Source organism: Oryzias melastigma, linkage group LG5 (genome assembly GCF_002922805.2).
Source record: "Oryzias melastigma strain HK-1 linkage group LG5, ASM292280v2, whole genome shotgun sequence".
Classification (NCBI taxonomy): domain Eukaryota; kingdom Metazoa; phylum Chordata; class Actinopteri; order Beloniformes; family Adrianichthyidae; genus Oryzias; species Oryzias melastigma.
In genome coordinates this window covers 27,427,251-27,450,380 of record NC_050516.1, presented here as the reverse complement: position 1 = coordinate 27,450,380, position 23,130 = coordinate 27,427,251, and the positions used below count along the sequence as shown (strand labels likewise).

Here is a 23,130-nt window from a genome sequence, read left to right as displayed (position 1 = left end):
TGGACATCTGTCTCAAAGAGTGTGCGATGGTTCAGCAGAACTTTTTAGCAACAAAGTTTGCTGTAACCGAGTATTTTTATGTCAGCTAAGACACTGCACAGGACTCTCAAACGCTCAGGCCTCTGGTAGAGGACACACGTTTAGAGGAGAAACCACCCGTGGAGGGGGAGAGGGGCGTTTTTTTTTTATATATAAATACACAAAAATATGGTCGGAGTGGGACTTTAAACATTATTAAAACAAATACTTAGGTCAAAATAACAAGTGCTATAACTGTGCATTCCCTTAAAGAGTACAGCTCAATGGTGGTTTTGTGAACAATTGATATTGAGGAGAGAGGAGACAGGGTTTGTGAAGACAGAGAGGATTACATGACATAGTTTACATGCCCCTGAAAATGTCTTTTATAATTAGCAATGCACTGAATGTCTAGCAAGCTTAGCTAGCACATGCTTAGGACATAAATACACATGTTCTATACATATATACATTTGCAGGCACACATGCATTTTGCTAACTTTATTAAGACAAACAGAAATGGTTTTGTCCCTTAACTCTGGAAGCTTTTCTGTGAAAGGTACATTACATTTTCACAACTATATACAGTGTTCTCCCGCTTATTCGTGTTTCTTTATTTGCTGATTTTTTTTTCAGTCACACGACTCCTCCAGTTAGTCACAAAAACACTGACAACTCATGACAGTTGTATGAAACTTTTGTTTCCAAAGGAGATGAGGGAATTTCCCAGGAAGGGTTGAGGAGCATGTTTTTCTATGCGGAAAAACTCTGCTTTTTACGGCCATCTTTGGACAACTTCAGACTATGATAGTGGAGACAATACAGCCATTTTCTGACTGTAATCATCCAAGTTCTTTTGGAGTTTACTTATTCTTTTGTGGAATGTCACCTGCTGCTGGACTACTCCTTTCAGGTGGTGGTGAAAATCAGCTATGTTTGGAACTAGATTGTTTTTCCAAGCAGTTCTGTCTGCTTGATACTACGTATACATGCGATCACGCTCAATGAAAAGTCTTTGTAAATGCCTCTATCTGCACGTTTCCAGCTTTCGTATTGAAATCTCTCAAATTCATGCATCGCAACGTACGTTTTTACGTCTGTTTTTAGGCTCTGCGTACAAAACAGTCACTGAACGCACGTTAAAAGTTAAACCAACTGAACTTTGACCAATCAAGGACGCGTATTTAGTTATCATGCATGGGTACAGTGCTTTTGGAGACGCAGAAGTATTTGAAAATTGATCACGAAGGTTTCTGTCTGTCCGTATATCTGAATAGAGCTGTGAAAGGAAGATTCTGGAACAAGATTTGCACTTTGCACCAAGACTCTTCCAACTGTAGGTGCATATACATGCACTAGTATTGGACAGTCCAGTATAAAGACCTTAAACTAAAAGCTTGTTCACTGAACATAGGTTCTTGAACTCATATCATTCATTCTTTCTAATTATTTTGACAATTAAACATTTAGGCTCATTGAGTTCCACATGTTTTATACTGATTTGTCAAGATTAAAAATATGTGTATTACATATATATAGACATAAAACGGTGTCATAGGGCCATAAAACTGCATCTAGACTAGGAATACAACAGTCACACGGGGACCATTGCTTGGATTTAATTTCTAATACACAACAACGTCTCTTTTATTGTTCAGCGTCGAGAGGGTGAAGACTGTACTAATGAAAAAGGAGGCCTAATATAATTTTCCCAGAGTCCATCTGGTAATAATTGAAGCATGTAGCAACCGTAGCAGTGTTTGGATAAAGCTCTGACATCCATGGGGCCCTCTGACGCTCGCAGAGTAAATGAGCGTGTGTGTTTATGCGGGGGCGAAAGACAAAGAACGGAAGAAAAAAAAAACCAAGTGACTGAGGAGAGTAGGGAGTGCGTATTATTAAAGAGTCCGTGCCCATACTCACAGTTGTGTTTCTTCCAAGCTGTTGGGTTGCCGGCCAATATAACTAAATCCTTTTTATTGTCAGCACACTGTTTTACGTAGAGCAGAAAAGCTCATGGCTGAGAATGGCCAGCTGTGGAACCTGCTCGCTTTTTTGCCACCAATGACTAATAACTTGGTGATGATTATGGCTATCTGGGGGACTAAACAGTGGTATAAATAACTATTTAATCTCTATATTCATTGCAGGGCAACACACCAACATTCACACTCGTATCAACCAATAAGGCATGTTTTTGGAGAAATCTACAGCTGCATGAAGAGAACACATCAAGAACTAAAACCAGCGCATTCCATGGAGGGTCATAGAGAGGAGTGGCTGCATTTCAATGGGAGTTCAGGAGTGTCTTGCAGTTCCTTTGAGCCTCATCCTCCCACCATCATGATCATTGATCATGAACATCATTGAACATCATTGAATTTAGGATTGCCATAATTCTGGTAAGTGTCTCGAGAAGTCTTCGTAAGGCTAAAAAAATTACACGTCTGGAAGTCAAAAACACTTATGCACATGTTTGGTGTCCTCATACCACACTGTACTTGTTAGTAAAGAGTGAGGACTGGCCCCTTACTGACCCCACACAAATAATGTACTCACAAAGTGTGCAGGGGAGGCGTAAGTGACCAAAGGATGCCCTTAAAGTCCCCCATGACCATTTTTTTAATTAAAAAAATGTTCCCAGTTGTGCTTTAATTATGATTATAAAGTTTTTAACCAAAATCCCACAACCTAAATGTCTTAAAAAGCAATTTTTCTTGTTGATCTGAAGCCTGTTATCAAAATCTCCTCTGAGGAGGCGTGGCTTTTGGAGCTGAGAAGCCCCGCCCCTAATCCCCCCTGATTATGAGTGCTCTAGCGAAAATCTTCACCGCTGCTACATAAAAATGTCCAGCAGTATCAGTAATGTTCAGCTGTATCGTTTTGGTCTGAATGTCAGCTCAGACGAGGAAGTGAAGATCTTCATGGACCGAACTTTCTCCGAAATCCTGATTCTTTCTCCTTCCAGTTCAACAAAGACTCTTTTAGCTAATTCTCCAATGTTTACTGATGTTTCTGTGATCAATTCATTCAATCCATTGGTTTCTCAGAGCAGAGTTCTTGGGAAAATAATGAAAGCCAACATCAAAATGCTCTTTCATTGATTTACAATCCTTTACAACTGCATCTGGTCCGGCTAGTGTGTCTAGTTCTGGTGCTTGAGAAGATACAAGATACAACACTTAAAGTAGCAGGACTGAGAACGCTGAAATCTCCACCAGACTCCACGTAGTTTCTTGATGTGACCACAGAAATGTGAACGGCGGCTAATTTGACTGCAGTTGTAAAGGATTGTAAATCAATGAAAGAGCATTTAGAGCTCTCACTGGCAGTGCCCATTTGTGGTAGATGGTTGGGAGTTTTGTATGAACATGCCTTTGTGTTCAGAGCGTTGCACATCTTTATGCTGAAGCCTTCTCAGCCAAACAGATTAAAGTGTGTGGGAACAGAGTCACACACACTTACCGAAAATGCTAATATGAACGCATAATTCAAAGAATGGCCAAAGATCATGTGCTCCCTCCTCTAATAAACATAAATAGCCAGCATAGACATATTCAATATTTTTCTTTGAAAAGTAGTGTATATAAAAGAGCAAATGTGCACCAACTGGTGAGCTTTAAGTCAACAGAATTTTTTAAAAAGCTTAACTATATAAAAAAAATATATCATTTATGTACAATGATTAAAAAAAGAGAAATCCTTCTCCAAATTCCTTATAAAATCTTCACAAATGTGCAAATTTCTGAAAAAAAGCACTTATAAATGCATATTCCATTCATAAACAACGGGTTATGGCTCCATTAGATGTTTTTTCTCTAGTGTTTGGGGCTGTTTTTCTGTAATAGAGATCAAAGTGTGAAGAAAAAAAACGGACTTTACTGGAGTTTCATCAAATCTACAACCTATTAGGACTTAGCTATCTTTACTGGTACTAGCTTTACTGGTACCAAACTGGAGTCTAATGGGGGAAAGCAATTGTTTTTGTTTATAGAACTACCATTTCTGACTTCTAATGTGACTTTTTTTTTTTTAGATCCACTGTAGACGATACAAAAACAAAAGTCTACAGGAGTGACCAATACGACACTCCCGCTGGAATAAATGACCTTCATCCAGTCATCCACATGGAATCCTAAGCACTACATATACATCTCTGTCTATTCTAAGAGCAGTGACTAAAAACCTTTGAATATTTTCTTTCATATCTTACCAATCATCTAATGTTTACATAGCCAATGATGACTGAGTAGATGAAAGGGGAACTCTTGTATACACAAATGTATTCACCACCATTTTTAAATCATGAATCTAGAAACATCTGAAAAATAATAGAAAAATGACATTCTGAACAACTCCCAGCACTCAGGTAAAGTAAATTGTTATTTTTTTTGGATTACAAATTAACCCTTTTCAATGGAGATTTTGCAGGCAACACCTAAATAACACACAATCTTTGACACATCATAACTCTATGACTCTTTTAATCAATGAGATGAATCAGTTGATTCTGACTCGGAGGAAAAGCAGTTTTTCATACAGGCTTTGCACCAGTATGGAACGTATTATGAAATGTGGGATAACAGTGTAAAGCCACATTTCTCCACAACAGAATTATTTTCTGGACTTTAAAGCCTAAACTTTTTTTCCAAAACTGTCTGTGTGCCTAATAATCTGGTACTAAAGATTTTGTGTTTAAACTGGTGACAGCTCAGGTGTTAAAGGGTTAAGTACAGAAGTAGAGCATGTAATTGAGACTGGGACTTATAATACACTATGGTGCATAAAAAGGGGTCATTTAGGTCGATTGTGTAAACACGTCACTTTTGTAAAGTGTTGCATATCAGCGGAAGGCTGCTTTACTCCTCGTCAGAATCGGCTGGAATTACGTTGTAAATGGTTGAAGAGTTACAATAGTTTATAGATTGTAAACACTGGAGCTAAAGCTGCGGTGTTAAAGGGTTAGGTTAAAACGTGTATAATAAAGCAGCTAGACTGCATTCATGAGATCGGACGAAAATTCTTAAAACATTTTTTTTAATCAAATCTAGAAATTGAAGGATATTAATCTTTTTACAAATGATAAAGCATAGGGTTGAAATCCAACCACTAAAAGTATGAGAAAGTACTATTTTTTTTAAAAACAAATTATTAAAAATATCAGAGGATTAGGTTACAGGACATTTATGGATAAAAAGACATTGGTATCATAGTAGATTTTGCTCTTACCCTACAAAAATCTAATATCTCAAAGAAACCATCTCCATGGACCTTTCCTTTCTCATGCAGTTACACGTACGCAATGACACACAGGCAACGTCTTCAAGAACTATGGAAGTTTTCAGAACTTAAACTTCAAAACTTTGAGGTTCCTGCATAAAAAGTACTTCTCAAGTTACTTCCCAAAATAACCTTTGAGTACATGGCAGTGATTCATGATGACGTATAATAGAGCTTTTTATAACTTACTGAGTATGCCAGACATGCTTTACACTTGGAAAAAAAAACCCTAAAACTGGAAATACTAATAAAAAATAATCACAATACATTTGTTAAAAAAGCAACAAGCTTTTTTCCAAGTAGATTTTCACATAAAATCCAAACTACGCCTCAACAAATAAGAAATAAATTACTATTCCTTCCTGGAAATGGGGAAAAAAAGAGGATGTCCTTTTAGAACAGTGGTTTACAGAATAAGTAATTTGTGTGCAGGAAATGGGCTCTGAGTCTTCTGTTGCTAGTGGGCTGGGAAATCAAAACAATGTTGTGATTGGTCTGTTTTTCTTCTGATTTAGGGGAAAAGGCCAGACGCCAGCCTCTTCACCGTCGTTTGTAAGGAGAGGGGACGGGAAGAGAAGAAAGACATTAGAAGAAAACTGAAAATAGGGTGAAAACGGTTAGCTATAAAGACAGGATAAAATCATATCCTTTGTTCTCTTTTTTTTTGAAACACTTGTTTTTTTGAGTCTACGTTTATCTGGCTCAAGACTCTCCATAATTTTTTATTATGATTACATAAACATATCTATCTTAAGAAGCAGATCAGAGTAAAATACTTGGGATTTTCCCACAGCAGAACTGGAGCAGACCCATCCCCCTACATGATCTACTTTTATGCTTCTCTGTCTAATGTCATGGAGGTAAAACCAAACACACGTCTTCCCAGAAGGTTTAAACACATCTTCCCCTTATTTTAAGAGATAATATGGAGAGCCCAAATGGTCAAAATGTAATAAATAAACAGACTATTAGTAAATCTACGACGGAGAATTAGAAAAAAAAGTTATATTACGAGATTAAAATAGTAAATTTACGAGTTTATTCTGATAAATTTACGACTTTAGAGCCACCAAAAAAAAAAAAAAAAAAGTATTTTACAACATAAGCGATAATCCTGCACTTCCAATATTTTCTTCCTCCAAGAAAGACAAGATCTCTGGATAAGCTCAGATTCTGGTACATTTTAATGTTCTTATGCCAATGATAATTTGATTTTGAGTGGCTGAAAGGTTGAGAATTTATTTGTTTTGTAATCCTATCTGGAAATAAAGCTTCTTCTTTTAAGATGGATCAAATATGCAAATGTATGACTCTTCTTGAAAATGTAAGATGTTTTAAAGTGTCAAAATGATGAGATATAATATCATAAATGTATTACTTTTAAGGTTATAAATTGATGACTTTATTCTCGCAGCTTAACAATTATATATTTTTTTCTTGTAAATTTACGACTTTAAAGTCGTAATTTGATTTTTTTTCATTTTTAAATTAGCACTAATACTCAGTCTCCACTGTATAAATCAAAGATCAATTAACCTTGTAAACAGTAATATTAAATAATTATTCTTAAATTTGTAAATAAATATTGTTGTTGAAAATATTATAATTTCCCTTTAGAAAATGTGGTATTATTCAATGACAAGAGTACAAAATATAAACACATGACAATAGTTTATATTATCATTTGTTACTTTTTCCTCAAAAACTCAGTTTGTGCTAATATTTCCACAAGCTTTTAATTTTCTCAAATGCATAATATACACATATATATATATATATGGTTTTATTATTATTTCTAATTATGACCTTTTTACATGTGAACACCTGTCTGTCAATTAGAGGAAGTGAGTAAGGCCTATATTCCCTGAGGCCGGTCTTTCTGTTTGGGCACCAATTACACGCTGAACATCGCAGACGTGACATCTTAATGACTCAAAATAACATCTGCTAAGAGATTGTCTGCATTAGATCATCTATATAGTAGAAAGCTGCAGAAATGTTGCAATGGTTTGTCATTAGGCTGTACATCAAAAACAATGCAGGGAGTGCCAGACTCCACCCACTTTTAGGGATTGATAGACAACATAATTAGGTCATTCTGACATAAGCAATTGGGGAAAAACTATGTACTGAGAAAAATATATTTTTCAAAGCAATTCGGAACCTTTTGAAGCTAATTAGACAGCATTTACAGCGTCCAAAAGTTTAAGAAATGTCAATAAATAGTAAAATACCAAATGCAAAGGCAAATTAACATGTCGCTAGGCCACTATGTGGATCCAACCACTGCAACAGCAATGGTTTAAAGCTGTCATTTGACCTTTTATATTACTATACAAATAGGACTGGTGTTACATTCTTGTAAAGAAAGGACACTACAAGTGTGCTTTTTTACAGCAAGTTATCAAACTGAAAGTAAATGTGAGACACGTTTTTTTGAAACAGGAACTTATACTAAAGATTTTTTAGAAAGCTTCAAACTATTTTCAAATAATGTCACATTCTATGTCAATCAGGTTTAAAATGAAAGTCATACAAGGTTTTTACCCAATAAAGGATTAAAGTGGGCTAAATGATACACCTAGACCAACCAAACGCCAATAATTAGTCAATTATCTATAATAACAACAAGAAAAAACTAAGGAAATGTTATGTCTAAAATTAAAGCAAAATACCTGTTTCAAAAATCAAAGTACCATAGCAGGTTCTGTGTGTGTTGCTTGAGTGTTCACATGATGGCGGGACCTACCTCTGCAGCTTGTGTCTCTTGGTGCAACAGAGTCAAGCCTGTCAGGTCTTCTAGAAACGAGTGAGATGAGTTAAACACTTTGGACAGAAAGTTGAAACCTTCCTTCTCATAGTTGTCCAAGACCTGAAAAACAAAGAACACAAACAAACACTTGAATTGAAATGGGATTTCCACTGCTGGGGTAAAACAATGGAGCCTCACAGGGATCCGTTTTACGTCACAAGGTCAAAAGTTTAGTAGAATATCATATGTAACCACAGTTTTTTCTTTTATGTTCATTTACAAACATATCATTACCCACAACCTTTTAATAGACAAAAAGGAAGCCTAAAATGGTACATTGACCGAACGCAACAGTTTTCCAAAAATGGGCATAAGTGAATACTTTTGTTGACTCCCCCCATGGGTCAACCCATCAAATATGGGGTCTGACTGAAAATAATGAATAAAAGAAAACACATCTTTGCATTAGATTCAATGATAACCTTGTTCACTTTTGTAACCAGTCCCTCAGTGGTCATTTGAGGAACTACAATACTTGTTTTTTCTCAGTTTACATTAGAAAGGTGGAAGTTTGCCTTTTCTATTTATCTATTTATTCTTTCTGCGCATCACAACAGCAAATACTTGAGGCTTTCTTCTTTTCCTTTTGGCTTTTCTCTTCAGGGGCCCCAAAGCAAATCATCTGCCTACATCTAACCCTGTCCTCCACACCATCCTTACCCCCACCTAGATATTAAAGGTCAGAGAATGGAGGTAATCAAAGGCAAAAAAAAAATAATAATTCTGTCTCGTAAAATAAGAAAAAATATTACGATAAAAATAAATGAATAATAACTTACAAAGGATTCCAGAGCTTTTCAGTGGACTCATTTTGAGTTCACTACTTTGACTACAAGATCATGGGATAAACTGCTGACTTGTCAGATGTCTTGACAACAGTCATCAACACTATTCACAAGAAGAGCATGCAACTAAAAGTGATTGGTTGTTCACAGAGCGCTGTATCCAAGCTTATTAAGAGAAATGGAGTGGAAAGAAAATTGTGGTAGGAAGAAGTGAACTCTAGCAACGGGGACTGTAGGAAACTGCAGCCTGGAGAGGATTTTCAAGCATTTTAGGAGTTTGGAGCAACATCACAAGGTATGGTTTGAGGATACAGTCAGAGCATGAAGTCAATGCTAACTACAAATGTTGTAGTCTTCACGTCAGGCCATTCACTAACCAGTCACAGCATCAAAAGTGTCTTTCACACAGAGCCACAAATGTCTCCATGCAACAAAACATTAAAGTAGTAATTCATTAAGTGCACAGAAAAGAACAAATTTACATGAGTGTGAAATTAGTGCTAAAAAACGAATTATGTGATTAGTCTGATGTACTGCTGGGTGATTTGGGAAAAATTGTATATCACGATATAAACTATATCACCATAACGATATATCACGATATGCCACAATAATGTATATTTTCAGTTATTTTAAAAAATGGCCAAATTGTCATTACTTACTATTCTCTAACTTTATTTTTACCGGTAATATATAAGTGAAACATATCAAATGAGAACCATTTTTAAGCGCATAACAGCTTCAAGTTTCTTGGTAGGAAAACATTTTTGCACAAAAGTTCAGCGATAAAAATCAAGAAAAAAAATGATTGAAGAGAAATGACATGAGAAACACTTTTCTATCGCCCATGCGATGTGTATCATCTTATCACCCAGCACTAGTCTGATAGGATTTTCTGGTTTTGAGACGTAATAGGTTTTTCTTTAACCTGTAAGGCATAGACTTGAAAAAATTACAAAAATAAAAGCTTGAATAATGCCAAAGCATCTATAATTTAGCTATATAAATTACAAGTTTTTTTTTTCAACAAGCTGTGCATTGTCTATTATTTTACTTTATAGCATTACCTGCGATAATGATAGTGTGAATGCTGAAAGCTAAATATGGTCGATGAAGATGCTAATGCTGATGGCTGAAAATGCTTAAATTGATAACTAAAAACACTACAGTGGATGGCTGAAATCGCTGAAGTTGATGGCTAAAATTTGCTGAAGTTGATAACTGAAATCACTTAAGTTAATAACTGAAATCGATAGCTGAAAATGCCAAAGCTGATAACTGAAAACGCTGAAGTTGATAGCTGAAATCGCTGAAGTTGATAGCTGAAATTGCTGAAGTTGATAACTGAAATCTCTTAAATTGATAGCTGAAAATGCTAAAGCTGATATCTGAAAACGCTGAAGTTGATAGCTGCAAACACTAAAGTTGATCGCTGCAAAAAGCTGATAGCTAAAAACGCTGAAGCTGATAGCTGAAATCGCTGAAGCCAATAGCTGAAAACGCTGAAACTGATAGCTGACAATCCTGAAGTTAATAGGTGAAAACGCTGAAGTTGATATCTGAAATTGCTGAAGTTGATAGCTGAAAACTTTGAAGTTGACAGCTGAAAATGCTGAAGCTGATACCTTAAAAAGCTGAAGTTAATAGCCAAAATCACTGAAGCTGACAGCTTTCTAAAATTAGTTAAATGCCAAATTAGCCTAACAAACTGGTAAAATGTCTAATTTAGCCAAAACAGCTAACATAAAGCTAAAATATTAGCCAAACTTCAAATTAGCTCAATAGATTGAGAAAATTATCTTGAATTAAGCTAAAATAAGTAGCATGTAGCTGAAATATTAGTCAAAAAAGTGGGAAAAAAACTAAAATTTTCACTTTTAAAAGCAATTGCCAAATTATTCACAATATTCTGACTTTAGAATGAGACACACCTTTAATATTTGATCAGGAAACTAAAAGGAAAAGAAAAATATTGCCTCATTATCGACACCTGCTAGGCCAAAGTTCAGCACCTCTGAAGTCACGCGGCAATTTTCGCCGCCTTGATGTTAGATCAGTGCAAACTTTAACTAATAACAGCGTCTCTCCAGAACACACCCTAATACACACACCCCATACACAAATCAAGTAGGCTCTTTGCTACCTTCCTAAAGATTGTCAGTCTATAATGAACACCCCTAGGCAGGTGTAGAATTACTAGTGTTTCAGACATCAGCGCCCTGTCTGTGTGTGTGTGTGTGGGTGTGTGTGTGTGTGTGGGTGTGTGCGTCTTTGCAGACTGGTCTGGCGTCTATTCTTGAAGCTAGATACGCCACACACAATACACACTGATGTGTCCCTCATTCATCTTTTCAACCTCTTTCTTTCCTTCCGTCTCTGTTACTTCTTTGATTCTCCTCTTCCATCCACGGGTTCTGTTACGTGAGACGCCCAACGGTAAAATCCGACTTTGTTGAAATATAGTTGATTATGTCACAGAAAGCAACCTGATAACTGTGATGATCTTGTGATAAAGTCACTGCTTGGACACAGAGCCACACACACACACAAGGAAGGCCTGAATCTAAAACAAACAAGAAATAAGTTGTTATTAAATGTAAAATATGTACTTTTGATGTGTTTATTGAAAAGGTAACTTTTATAGCTCTGTATTAAGAAGAAAGAAACATCTGTGGATCAACAGAAGGCTAAACAAACTTTACAGCACATATTTACCAAAATGGAAGAGTAATTTTAAAACTCAATACAAAATAAAGACGCATTAAGTTATTAACCCATAAAGACTCAGAACCATTTGTCCTTAAAAATACAATTATTATAAAATTAATACCACAGAATTTTAGATATTTTTCTTTTACACCGATGTCACTATAGGTTCTTCTTATGGGTTAAGTTAAAAAATAAAACATCCCAGATCAACATTTTAAAAAGTTTTTGCGTTTGCTCCCACAAATTATGCAATAAAGAGTTTTTAGGTCGGTAAGACAAAGAAAAAAAAAAGTAAAGTATTTTTCTGCAGCAGTGGTGGTAAAAATGTAAGGGTAGCTTTTCCTTTATATAAATACATACAATTGGTCATGAATCATCAACAACAGTTAAATGCAATTATTGTATTTTTTCAGCATTGCTTACTTTATTATTATTGAATTTAATAAAAAAAATCTAAGAATTTTAAACAAAAAAACAAAAAAAAACCAATACTTCTTTTTGAAATTCTATTACAAAATACTGAGGTTATGCTCTGCGTAACTTTACAGGAATTTCCATCATTTATGCGCAAAATGGACTCTAATGAGGATATGAGTAAATGCTACTGGGTGAATCAGAAGTTGTTCTTTTGTCATCAAGTCAACTTAGACACTTGCCTTATACTCAAAATTATTCCTGACTGAGTCATTAGGGTGCTTTTGGGTGTTGCAAAAGACATAAAAAGGGGAAATTCTACAAACTAAATGCTTTCTGCCATTTGCAGTCCTTTTCAGACTTTATGTAAAATAATTTAGGCAAAGATTTAAATTTTTTATGCAAAAAAATGTATATGCTGACATGCAGCAAAAAAGCAGTGGAGAAATGCTAGCTGTGGGACAAAGGTGCAACTATATACTGTAAATACTCTAAATGATTTTCTCATCTCCTTTATATGCAATTTGCAGGATATCATATTTGGACACCCCTTTGCAGCTAGGACATCTGCAGGGGTCTCAAACTGGCGGCCCGCGGGCCATTTGTGGCCCCCAAGTCGATATTTTGCAGTCCCCGACTTAATATGAAAGTTCAATGTCTACTAAGCAATATATTCTGCATGTCCATGCTTCTTTGATGATAGCTTGTATTTGCTTTGTGATTTTCTTTAGCTTGGTTTATGTTTAAAACTTTGCATTTGGTATTGTAATTGGACTTGATGGTCAGAAAAGTCCTTAGCTATAGTTGCTAGCGTTGTTAGCTCCTGTCATTTCACAGGACACGCAGAAGATTTTGTTTAGTAGTACACAGACATGAACAAATGTTCAAAAAACTTCAGTAGACAGACAATGGACCAAAGATGTCGAGAGTGGACGCAAAAACATATTTTTGGTACAAATGGAACCCCATACAGCCCAGACTCTTATTCCTCTGCTATGTTAGAACTGAAGGGGCCAGTTTCCAAATTATTCCTGTATAGATGTGATCATTTCATTGTCACATTTTCCCTGCCCATAGAACTAAGAACAAAGGCAGCTCCTGAAAAACCAAACCCTCTCCACGACACTTTACACATGCCACAATGTTGTCAGACAAGTCTTGTTTTCATGACAACGGCCAAACCCAGACTGGTCCATCAAAGTGATTCGTCACTACAAAGAATGCATTTCCACTGTAATGGAGTCCAGTGGTAAATGTGGTTTGCAACACTTTTTTTCCTCAAAATACACAACACATGACAAGAGTTTTGCTTTATGGTCTGCCGGGTAGCTTGTTTACCGTTACACTACATGTTCAAGTTGAGTCATGGCATCTGGACTTTTGTCTTCTATTTCTGAATGTTTTGCCATTTATCCAAGTCGCTTCACACTGATGAAGATAACGTCACCTGGAGTAATTTTGTCTCATTTCCACTAAGTGGTCCAGACCGGACTAGACCAGGCCGGACTGAACTTTTTGAGCATTTCCATTACAAAATGGACTTGTTAAGCAGAACTGACTGGTACCATTTCATGTCTCCTGTTGGTCGTAGATCCAAAGAAAAATGGACAACAGTAAGCGTCCGACCAGCGCTTTTCCCGACTCAAGAGCCAAACGGAAACTTGTATCCTCTTTCAGCTGTATTCTTCTTCTAAAAAAATTCTTCACATACAGTATTCCCCTTATTTGGGGGGGTTGGGGACCGGGGACACAGACCCTACCCCATATCTGTTTCACCCAACCCCCCCCGGCCGAAGAATGTCCACTACCTCATCAAAAACACTTCAGATCGTGCTTTGTAAAGGTGCATTCATGCCAAGCGTGATTTGCGCGGTGGAGGCGGCCAGTTTCAATGTTAAGTTAATGGAACAGACGCAACATGAGGCGATCTGAAGTCCCGTGACGCGATTTGAGCGACGGTGGTGGCCAGCAGTTCAATTTGAGTGACGAGGCGCAGCCAAAATTTAAATATCTTAAGTTTGACTGGCCGCCGCGTCACATCTGCCAATCAGGAACTCAGCTTTGGGCACGTGACGTTTTCAGTGACTTGATCAGCAGGTAGAATACTAGTCCAAAGCGAGCTTGCATAGCTCATCCGCCTACTTTGGGGCGAAGGCAGGATACACTCTAGACAGATCGCTGGCTTTCGCTCCCGAGGCGCAGATCACTCGCTCAATATCCCGGCAGACAGAGCCGCTACGGGGTGTGGAGGCTGCTGGTTCGGGCCTCATTGAGACATTAAAAAAAAGAAAAGAAGGTCTACTAATTTTATTTTTGGCCCCTCAGGTTAATACGACACATAGAGCCTTCAAGCTCAGCCACAGAGACACAGAAACACAGCGGAAGCAGCTGTCATACAGACACAGGCCCCTGTACCGGAAAAATCTTTTAACAATAATCATATAAAACCAAACATGGAGACCTGATTACCAATTTATTTGTAGAACTCTTCACAATAAATAGACCTTATTTCTCAAAATTTTCTGTCTTCCATACATTCTAAGTGAGATATCCACAGACACTGTTCCTTATGGTATCATCCTAAAACTGTAGCTGGTAGCTCCTCCCACATGTGGCGTCAAGCTCTGGAGCATATTTGTTGACAGGCAACGAGCAGTGAATTCGTCACGCAACGAAAGAGGGGCGGGGCACACGAATTTGTCACACGAATCGGGTTCGGTGTGAATGCACTTTAAAACATTTATCGAAGAAGATTTTAGTACTGCTCAACATGAAAGAGTATTTTCTTTCTTTTTAATTCAGAACAATGGACTGTTCCGCAGCATAGAGCCCGGCTTCATATTATAATTATCCTTCGTGGTTATCTTTTTGATTTTAAATCAGTTTCTGAGTCACCTGATGCAGCTTCTCTTTTGGTGCAGTCGCACCATTTTGATGCACAGCTACGCCATTGATCTAAGGCTTTGACGGTCCAACGCTCACTTGAACTGCCCGGACCATTCTAAACCGGCCAATAAGGGACTGGTCTGGTCCGTACCGATCAGTGGAAATGAGGCATTATTAGAGCCTTCATTGATAGACACACTGTAGTGAACCACATCAGGATTCATTTGCAAGACATCAAGTGAACCAAAGTTTGTCAGTCCACGTGAGCGACTAAAACTGGACAACTAGAAACAAAAACTAGTGTGGACCAAACAGCCTATGGGACAAAGAGTTCAAGATCCTACAAAGTCTTTTCAACTGCTTTAAGTTGTTTCTTTTAGAACAAATTCTTGAAAGGAAAAATTCTGAGAAGAGGTACGGTTTAAGTGGTTTTGATATCAAATCCTACAAATAAATCAGTACAATCTCCAAAGGAAGGTAAAAAAAAACAAAACAAAACATTGTTACCATGGACTTATAAACATTGGATGTATTCTCGGACAGCACCTAAAAGATTTCTTAAGGCCAGAAAGGAAGTGTGCACCCCCACAGTTTCCATGAGTGGAACACAAGTTATAAATGATTAAAATAAAGAATAACTGGTGCGGAGTCAAACTTTTTTAGAATAACATTCCAGTAGTTATATTGCTATTTTCTGACACTAGCTTTCTGAATTCACTTCAAAAATTGGTTCTTCAAGGTTTGTGTCAAGTTTAGGAACTTTGATGGTTTTATCAAAACAAAACAACGAAAAACCTTTTAGATAATCTAAAGCAGATCAAAAATATTTATAGCAGGATTTAACAAACCAAACATTCCTTTACAGAATAATGAGTTGCACTTCGAGTTGCAATTCTTGCTAAATATATTTCTATAAAAACACTTCCTTAAAAGTGTTAGTACATTGTACTTTGTGGCATCTACAAGCAGCTGTAGTAAAATGTGTCTAGCGTGGTTTTAGACAACGCCACGTCAGCTGTGATTTACTCTTTGGCATGTCACTTTATTGGCTTGAAGCCCTTAAAGAAGTTAGGAAACACACACACACCCACACACTGCAACACACGGTGAAAAGCTCCAACTCTACAGGAACCGCTCCAGCCCAGACAGGGGCTGAATTGTTTTGTTTCCAAGGCAACCTGGCAGCACACAGCTGACTGCGGCAGAAATATATACACAGACAGACATGCACTCAGTCACACAGAGAAACACACATCCAACGTGAGGACAAACGCAGGCACACACTAGCCATTAAAGAGCACACCATTACAAAAAAAGGGAAAGAAGATAGAAAGGAAGAGATTTTATTTTACACCTTCAAATTGAAAAAAGGATTTTGTACTTTCACTAACGGTGCTGTATTGGCTGTTTTTCCCCACTATTTGGTGCATGTTTGTAGGTCAGAGACTTACGTTACATCATCAGGTTAACTTTTTTTTCTTTATTCACATTTTCATACAAAGATAAGCAGAAAATAAATTTGTTTACCAAGTATGAAATAAAAAAACAAAAGAAAAAAAAATATAGTAAATAATAAATGGAGGACATCACATTAAACGGTCAGTGAATTTTTTTGTGATTCATTTGCTGGAAATAAACAATGTTAATCTTAATTTGTATCTTGTAAATATGCTAGTAGATAAGGCTGGGTTGATAAAATTGATTTAAGCTCAACAAATCAATAATCAATTCATAAAAATATAAACCAATTCAGCACATGAAGCTAAAGTCCGCTAGCTTGATGCTAACGTTTAGTGGGATTTCCCATAGGATGGCTATTGCCAATGCTCGGTCCACCGAAACATATTTTGCTGACTAAATTAACATTTTGATAAACTCAAAAGTATGAATGTTACAAACTCTTTTAAGGATATATTTTTTAAAGTAACCATTTTTGGTCTAAAACACAGTCTTGTGCTCATACTTTCTTCTTCTTCTGGAATAAGGTGTAATGCTATAACGCGAGCTCCACCTAGTGGCCAAACTGAAACGCCCTCCAGGAGAAACAGAACAATTGTTAGAGATTCTCTGTTTGAGAATCCATGTATAACATTGTATAGTACTAACAATATCATTATAATTTCACTGATACATTTTACAGTATGTGAACTGTATCAGATAAATATAAATATATTCAAAACACAGAGTAGATTATTAATGCATTTCTAAACAAATTTATATAAATGTGTGAATTCAAAATTGAACTGAATTCAAGAATAGAAAGAATAAAAACAAATAGAATCGAATCGATCCAGGCTTTTGTGAATCGAATCGTTTCTGGAAATTACAATCAATACCCAGCCACACAGGCAGACTAAAGAAGGTAGTTGCATGGAAACATTTTTGTTTTGAGTTCATTGCTGGTGAAGTTTTAATACTCAAGATGTTATGGGCCACGAAAAACCCTCAAAAATGTGTTTTATTGATTAACAGATTATTGCAATTCCAAAAGAAAGTGGCAACATTCTAGTGTGCCAAGACGCCGGGATAGCACACAGCAGTCATCAGTCTTCTTGACTCTTCTAGAGTACAGATGAAAACCTCTACTAGTTTTGAGGAACTAAAGTGGTTGGGCATTTGCATTTACGGAGATAAGAAAGACATCACTCTAAGAAAATCCAAAGGTGAAGCCTAGGCCTCGACTGATGCGAAGAGCAATGTGGGACCATGTGTGCAGTTGATTCAACTTTTGAGAAACCCCACAATGGAAGAAAAGAATCCCGAAAAAAGATTACACCCAAAAGGAAAAGGCCCATGAGGAAGAGTTGAGATGGTTACCGATTACATCGTCAGGGCAGAAAACGCCATCACAAAACAATGCGGGTGAGACATTGGGCGAAGGCCTTCTTGTTGCTATGGTTTCTTAAGAACTGCTTGAAAGTATGAAATAATTTAAAGGGAGACAAATAAAACGTTTTCTAAGGTTAAATCTGTACTTTGTGCTTTTGTAGACAGGAACTCCAGTGACAACAAAATAAAGACTGACGAGAGCCGCACAAGGACATACTGAGTCAAGGGTACAGAACAGAGACACTAGTGATGTTGAAATCATTTGTTTCAAGAGGGGAATGAAGGACCATCGTACAGACGCATGCAGGAACACATGGTGCAGTCATTATAAGAGTAACACACACGATGACTCCACTTGCAGACACAAAAACAAATTTTGGGTTCTGGAGCTGCATCAACAGACTATGTGTTCAAGAACGGGGACAGAGACACATTTGGTAGTAGCCAGTGTGAAATAGTTAGGAGTGAAGCCAGATAATCAATAGTAGAAATGCTTCACATATCAATGTTTTTGGGTTCTGTATTTGGATACCATTTTTTCCGAATGATTAGTCGCAGTTTTTTTCATAGTTTAACCAGGCCTTATACTCAAGACCAACTTAATTGTGTTTCTTTTTTTTCTAGACATCAATAAGCTCATATATTTGTTATTTTCCCACTAAACACCGGTTGTATTTTAGCGGTCGTTTCATCTAACAAACACTAGAGGGCGCTGCATCTGAGTATTTGCTACTGACAGTGGCAGAAGAAGTGTTGTCCAAAACAAACATGGAAGAGAATCTGATTGTTTTCTTCTTAAACTTTCATGAAAAGATTAATATTCTTGTTTTTATATATTTATTCATTTTTTAGTTAATCTGGGCTGGGTGGATTTGTTCTGAAACGTCAGACTTTTCTTCCAAAAGTGTGACTTATACTCCAGAGAGACTTATATATGATTTTTTGCTCTTACGACTTGAACTCCGGATAATACGGTAAATACATTTTTCCCAAAACATATTTTTCAGTGTGACTAAAATATGATTTTTTTTATTATCATGCATTTTTTTGGGCTGCTGTGACTTGAAACCATTTGTGTATCATTGCCAATTATAGCAAAATGTTTGTTTATCCCAATGAGAGATTTTTCAAAGAATAAAACTTCTCCCAAGCCGGGAGGTAAACCCCCAAACTTTAGAATGGAAGGCGGCCCCACTACCAACTGCACCAAATATTTGGTATGAATTCCCCAGCATGGTAGACAGGCATCTCCAGTGTTTAAGGGTTAAAGGTTTAAAGGTTTCCGTTGTTAAGGGTTTCAAAAGAGAAGAAGAAGAAAAAAAAATAGATCGCCAGTTCAAATTCTTCTTTTTCCACCCAAAAACAAGTGTATTTTTCGATCGAAATGTGTGTTTGGGGGGGAGGGTGAATTTCCAAGCAATTGAGTGTAAATAAAACAGACAAACCTCTGCTTTTTCCTCCTCTTCTTTCCTTTTTTGACCTTAAAGCTGTCCCTGGGGGCTTGCTTGTTGTGGTGCTTTTTCATCCTTAAAGTTTTAAAGAAGCACTAACAGCGTCAACATCGTGCGCCCCTCCTATTTCCCTCCAACAGCGGCTGCATCAGGAAAGGAGGGGCTTAGCACCAGACAAATTATTGATTATTTCAAACTTGTATTTATTTATTTTATGTTTTTAATTATTAACCCTTTTAACAAAACGAGTGGTGTGTCAAACTGAAAAAAAAAAAAAAAAAAATCATTGCAATGTGGTGCCCCCTCCAGCAGATGACGCACTAGGCGGCCGCCTATGTTGACTATGGCTAGTGCTGGCACTGACTGGCATACGGTTGATTTAATTAAAAACATGAAAATGTAAATTGGTGTGATTTAATGTATTTCTCCATCGTTGTGATTTAGATCTAGATAAAAAAAACACACACATCATGTGTGAAACACTTTCTCTTGCAACTGTATATTCACTATTTCTGCCTTAGCAAATAATAATTTTCCCCAGCTCATGTTGGGCAATATTCCTGTCAAAATCCATGCAATCCTTTCCACAGAATCCTCTCTGTGGTAACACTGGCAGAAACCTGACACCTTTGAGTGTCAGGATGCTGTTTTTTTTTTTTTTTCTTCCCTCCACTCTTCCTGAAATGTGGGCGGGGAAAACTTTTAGTGAAGAAGCTTAGCAACTCACACACCCCCACCCCTCCAGCCTCTTAGTTTCTCCCTCGTATTCACATGAAAGTGATAGAGCTGGAGCTTTATGACCTCTTTATCCACACAAAGAGCGCATTCAGACCGGGGGAGAATGAGGTGAACCAGCGCTCCGCTCATCACAACCTCGGTTTTTCTTTTTTAGCGCTGAACCTTCTGTACTTTTAACCTCACCACACACAAACACACATTCACACACACAATTTCCCTTTTTTCTGTGTTTACTTTACATTTTATCTCAGATTTTCCATCCGTCCTACAACACATTTCTGGGTACAGCTAACCACCAACAAGTGAAAAAAAAAACACAAAAGGTAATTTCTCCCACCCCGTTTGGCTTATTTTAGATGCGCCACAACACATTTATGCGCACAAACAAGCGCACGCTCACATAAACACCAGTGGTGGGAGCTAATTCCACTCATACGACAGTTACTGACATCAGTGAGCAACTGCTGCCTGATCGTTACCAGATGGTTCCACCAGCTTTCCTGTGTGTGTCTCTTCAGTAATCCTCAAGGAATAACATTTCAACACAGCTACACTGACTTTACAATATGGAAACGGGAGGGCTGGGAATCCCCCAAATTCTGCTGTGGCTGCAACTTGGGTTTCAAAAAATTTTGCCGGGACATAGCAGTTGATAAAATCAGAACTTTCTAAACACATTTATGGCTTCATTGATCATTTTTTGAACTATACTTCACCAAAAATCAAAAATAAATTTGGACATTTTAGAAAAAATATAGAAATAAACCCTAAATTGACCATCAAAACTACTTTTTAAAAGTTTTTTGGCAACTTGTCTTCCCCTCTATAAATACCCAAACTGTGGATTGTGTTATAGTGCTAAAAATGATGCCAATCAGGCACCACATGTGGGTGTGGGCTTCACCACAGCGGTGAGGTGGTGGCTTCATGGAACCAGTGCCGCTTGAGCTGGAGCCAGAAACACATGTGCCACATCAACCAGATTCTTCTTTCCCATAACTTGTATCTTCAAATCCATCAAATATTTAAATACAGCAGGTTATTTGGCATGAGCATTAACACCCTCCAATACTGAAGGATCAATTGCCACGAGGCATTTCTAAACCAGTCCACATTATCAGTCGTGTTTTGGACTTTTAATCAGGCTTTAAAATGGACACCATAAAGGATGTGGGTCACTTACGATGGGTGAGCAGGCGGTGCATTTGTCAAAGGCCAAGCTGGCAGGCAGGACATTGTCAAATCTTGAAAGAAAGCCTCGGATCTGTGGAGAGGATTCACAATTTTTCAAAATGAGGGCAGTTTTCGTGGGAAAAGAACACAACAATACACAGTTTGAATACTGTAAAGATGACAGAATACTTGTAAACTGGAAGTAAATAATAGTAAAGCAGGGAAAAAGTCAGCTCTCTGGTTTTCTTTTTGTTCAATAGTAAGTTGAGAGCTCCATCTGGTGGGAGGCAATGGAACAACATGTTCTGAATACCTGATTTTAGTCAATGCAGACATTTACCACACATATAAATACTGAAAATTAACAGCTTTTACAGTAAAAAAAAAAAATAAAAAGAATTTTTGCTCAGCTTTTAATTTAAAAAAGAATAAAGTGTTTGAATATGCTTTAAAAATTAAAACACGAAAAATAACTTTTTAAGACATTTAGGTTGTAGGATTTTGGTTTAAAACTTCATAATCATAATTAAAACACTACTGTGAACGTTTTTATTTTTATTATATATATATAAAAAAAGGAGAGACTTTAAGATGACTCGTCCAACTCATCTGCAACCACAAAAGGGTTTTTTTATTGACATCTCCTGTCATTTCTAATGCAGATGCATATTTAAGGAAGTCCAAAAATAAATGTCAAATTAAATAAATAAATGTAGAGCAGGACTGTGCAGATGTAACATTAATGCAGAGTGAGAGCTGGAGGAGCACTCATGCCCAGTGGTCGAGCCAACAAATGTTAACAGTGTGAGCGCACGCGTGAGTCATCTTAAAGGCTGAGCGTGGGCAAGGGAGATGGAGGAGCTCAGACGATTGGTCTTATTAAAAACTGGACAGACAGTAGAAAGAGAAGCACTCACAGCAGCAGCCCAGATAATAATGAGATCCAGACATGGATAAAAGCGTGACAACCTTTGATTTTTTTTCTTGCATTTTTCATTAAAAATACTCGACTTAAACAAAAAAATGTAAAGATGTTCATTTCATACTGGATTAATAAATCTTTACATTTTTTTGCAAATATTCATAGGTGTAATAATAATAATAATAACTAGAGAAGTTGAATTACCTGCAATAATGCTAGTGTTTTTGCTTTTTGCTGAAAATGGTGACGCAATTTACTTTAATTGCTGAAGGGATTTGCTGAAAATTCAAAAGCTATTTGCAAAATGTTAAATTCAACAAAAGACTGGAGATTTTGTTAAAGAACTATGAAAGAGCGCTGAAGTTGATTTAAATTTCTGAAAAAAAAAATGGAGTGAAATTGCTTATTAATCCCTAATACATGCAAATTTTGCAATATTTAGTGTGTTATTAGAAAATGAAATAAACTCCAAATTAGCCCCAAAAACCGGTTATTAGCTAAAAAATCTAGCATATTGCTTTAATACTAGCAAATTCAAATCAACCTTTATTTATAAAGCGTTTTTCATTCCCTGAGGCAGCTCAAACAAGACAGCCTAAAATTCTTCAGCAAACTAAATTAGTCAAAAAACGTAAAATAGAAGCTAAACTCTAAGGCCCAATGCAAATTCCCTTTCCCATCCATTTAAAGTGGCAGTTTAAGTGTATAAAATGAATTTTTTAAATCTGACCCTCCAAACACAGGGATATAAATTCCTTCCCCGCGAGGCAAAACTGCGTTGCTTTTCTTTAACATGTGTGCGCTCTGAAACACAGAAGTTTACATTTAAGTCATGACTTCTGTTGTAGCATGACCTTTTTAAAGGTATAAAAACGCTGTTATGTATATTCAAGAGCATGAAGCTCCGCGCTAACGCTAGCGGACAGGCGATTATTATATCATCAATGAAAGTGACGTCCAAAATACGAGACAATTTTTTTTCAGAACTCTCTGTTTGGAGGGCTAAATGAAGATAAAGGGACAAGGCCTAGGGCAGGGGTCGGCAACCTTTAACAGTAAAAGAGCCATTTGGGCTCGTTTTCTACTGATCAAACCTAAAAGCAGCCGATTTGG

General features: G+C 36.9%; 1 protein-coding gene across 2 annotated transcripts in view; it reads right to left on the bottom strand.

Moving 5' to 3' along the window:
- Positions 1-23,130, bottom strand: part of atg7 (ATG7 autophagy related 7 homolog (S. cerevisiae)) — a 103,527-nt gene that overhangs the window by 20,350 nt on the left and 60,047 nt on the right. For both annotated transcript variants that reach the window (XM_024269326.2, XM_024269327.2), the window contains 2 exons: positions 21,106-21,186; positions 8,048-8,170 (listed from right to left, as the gene is read on the bottom strand). In XM_024269326.2, the coding sequence (XP_024125094.1) occupies positions 8,048-8,170; positions 21,106-21,186 (204 nt within the window). The remainder of the gene's footprint in view (positions 1-8,047; positions 8,171-21,105; positions 21,187-23,130) is intronic.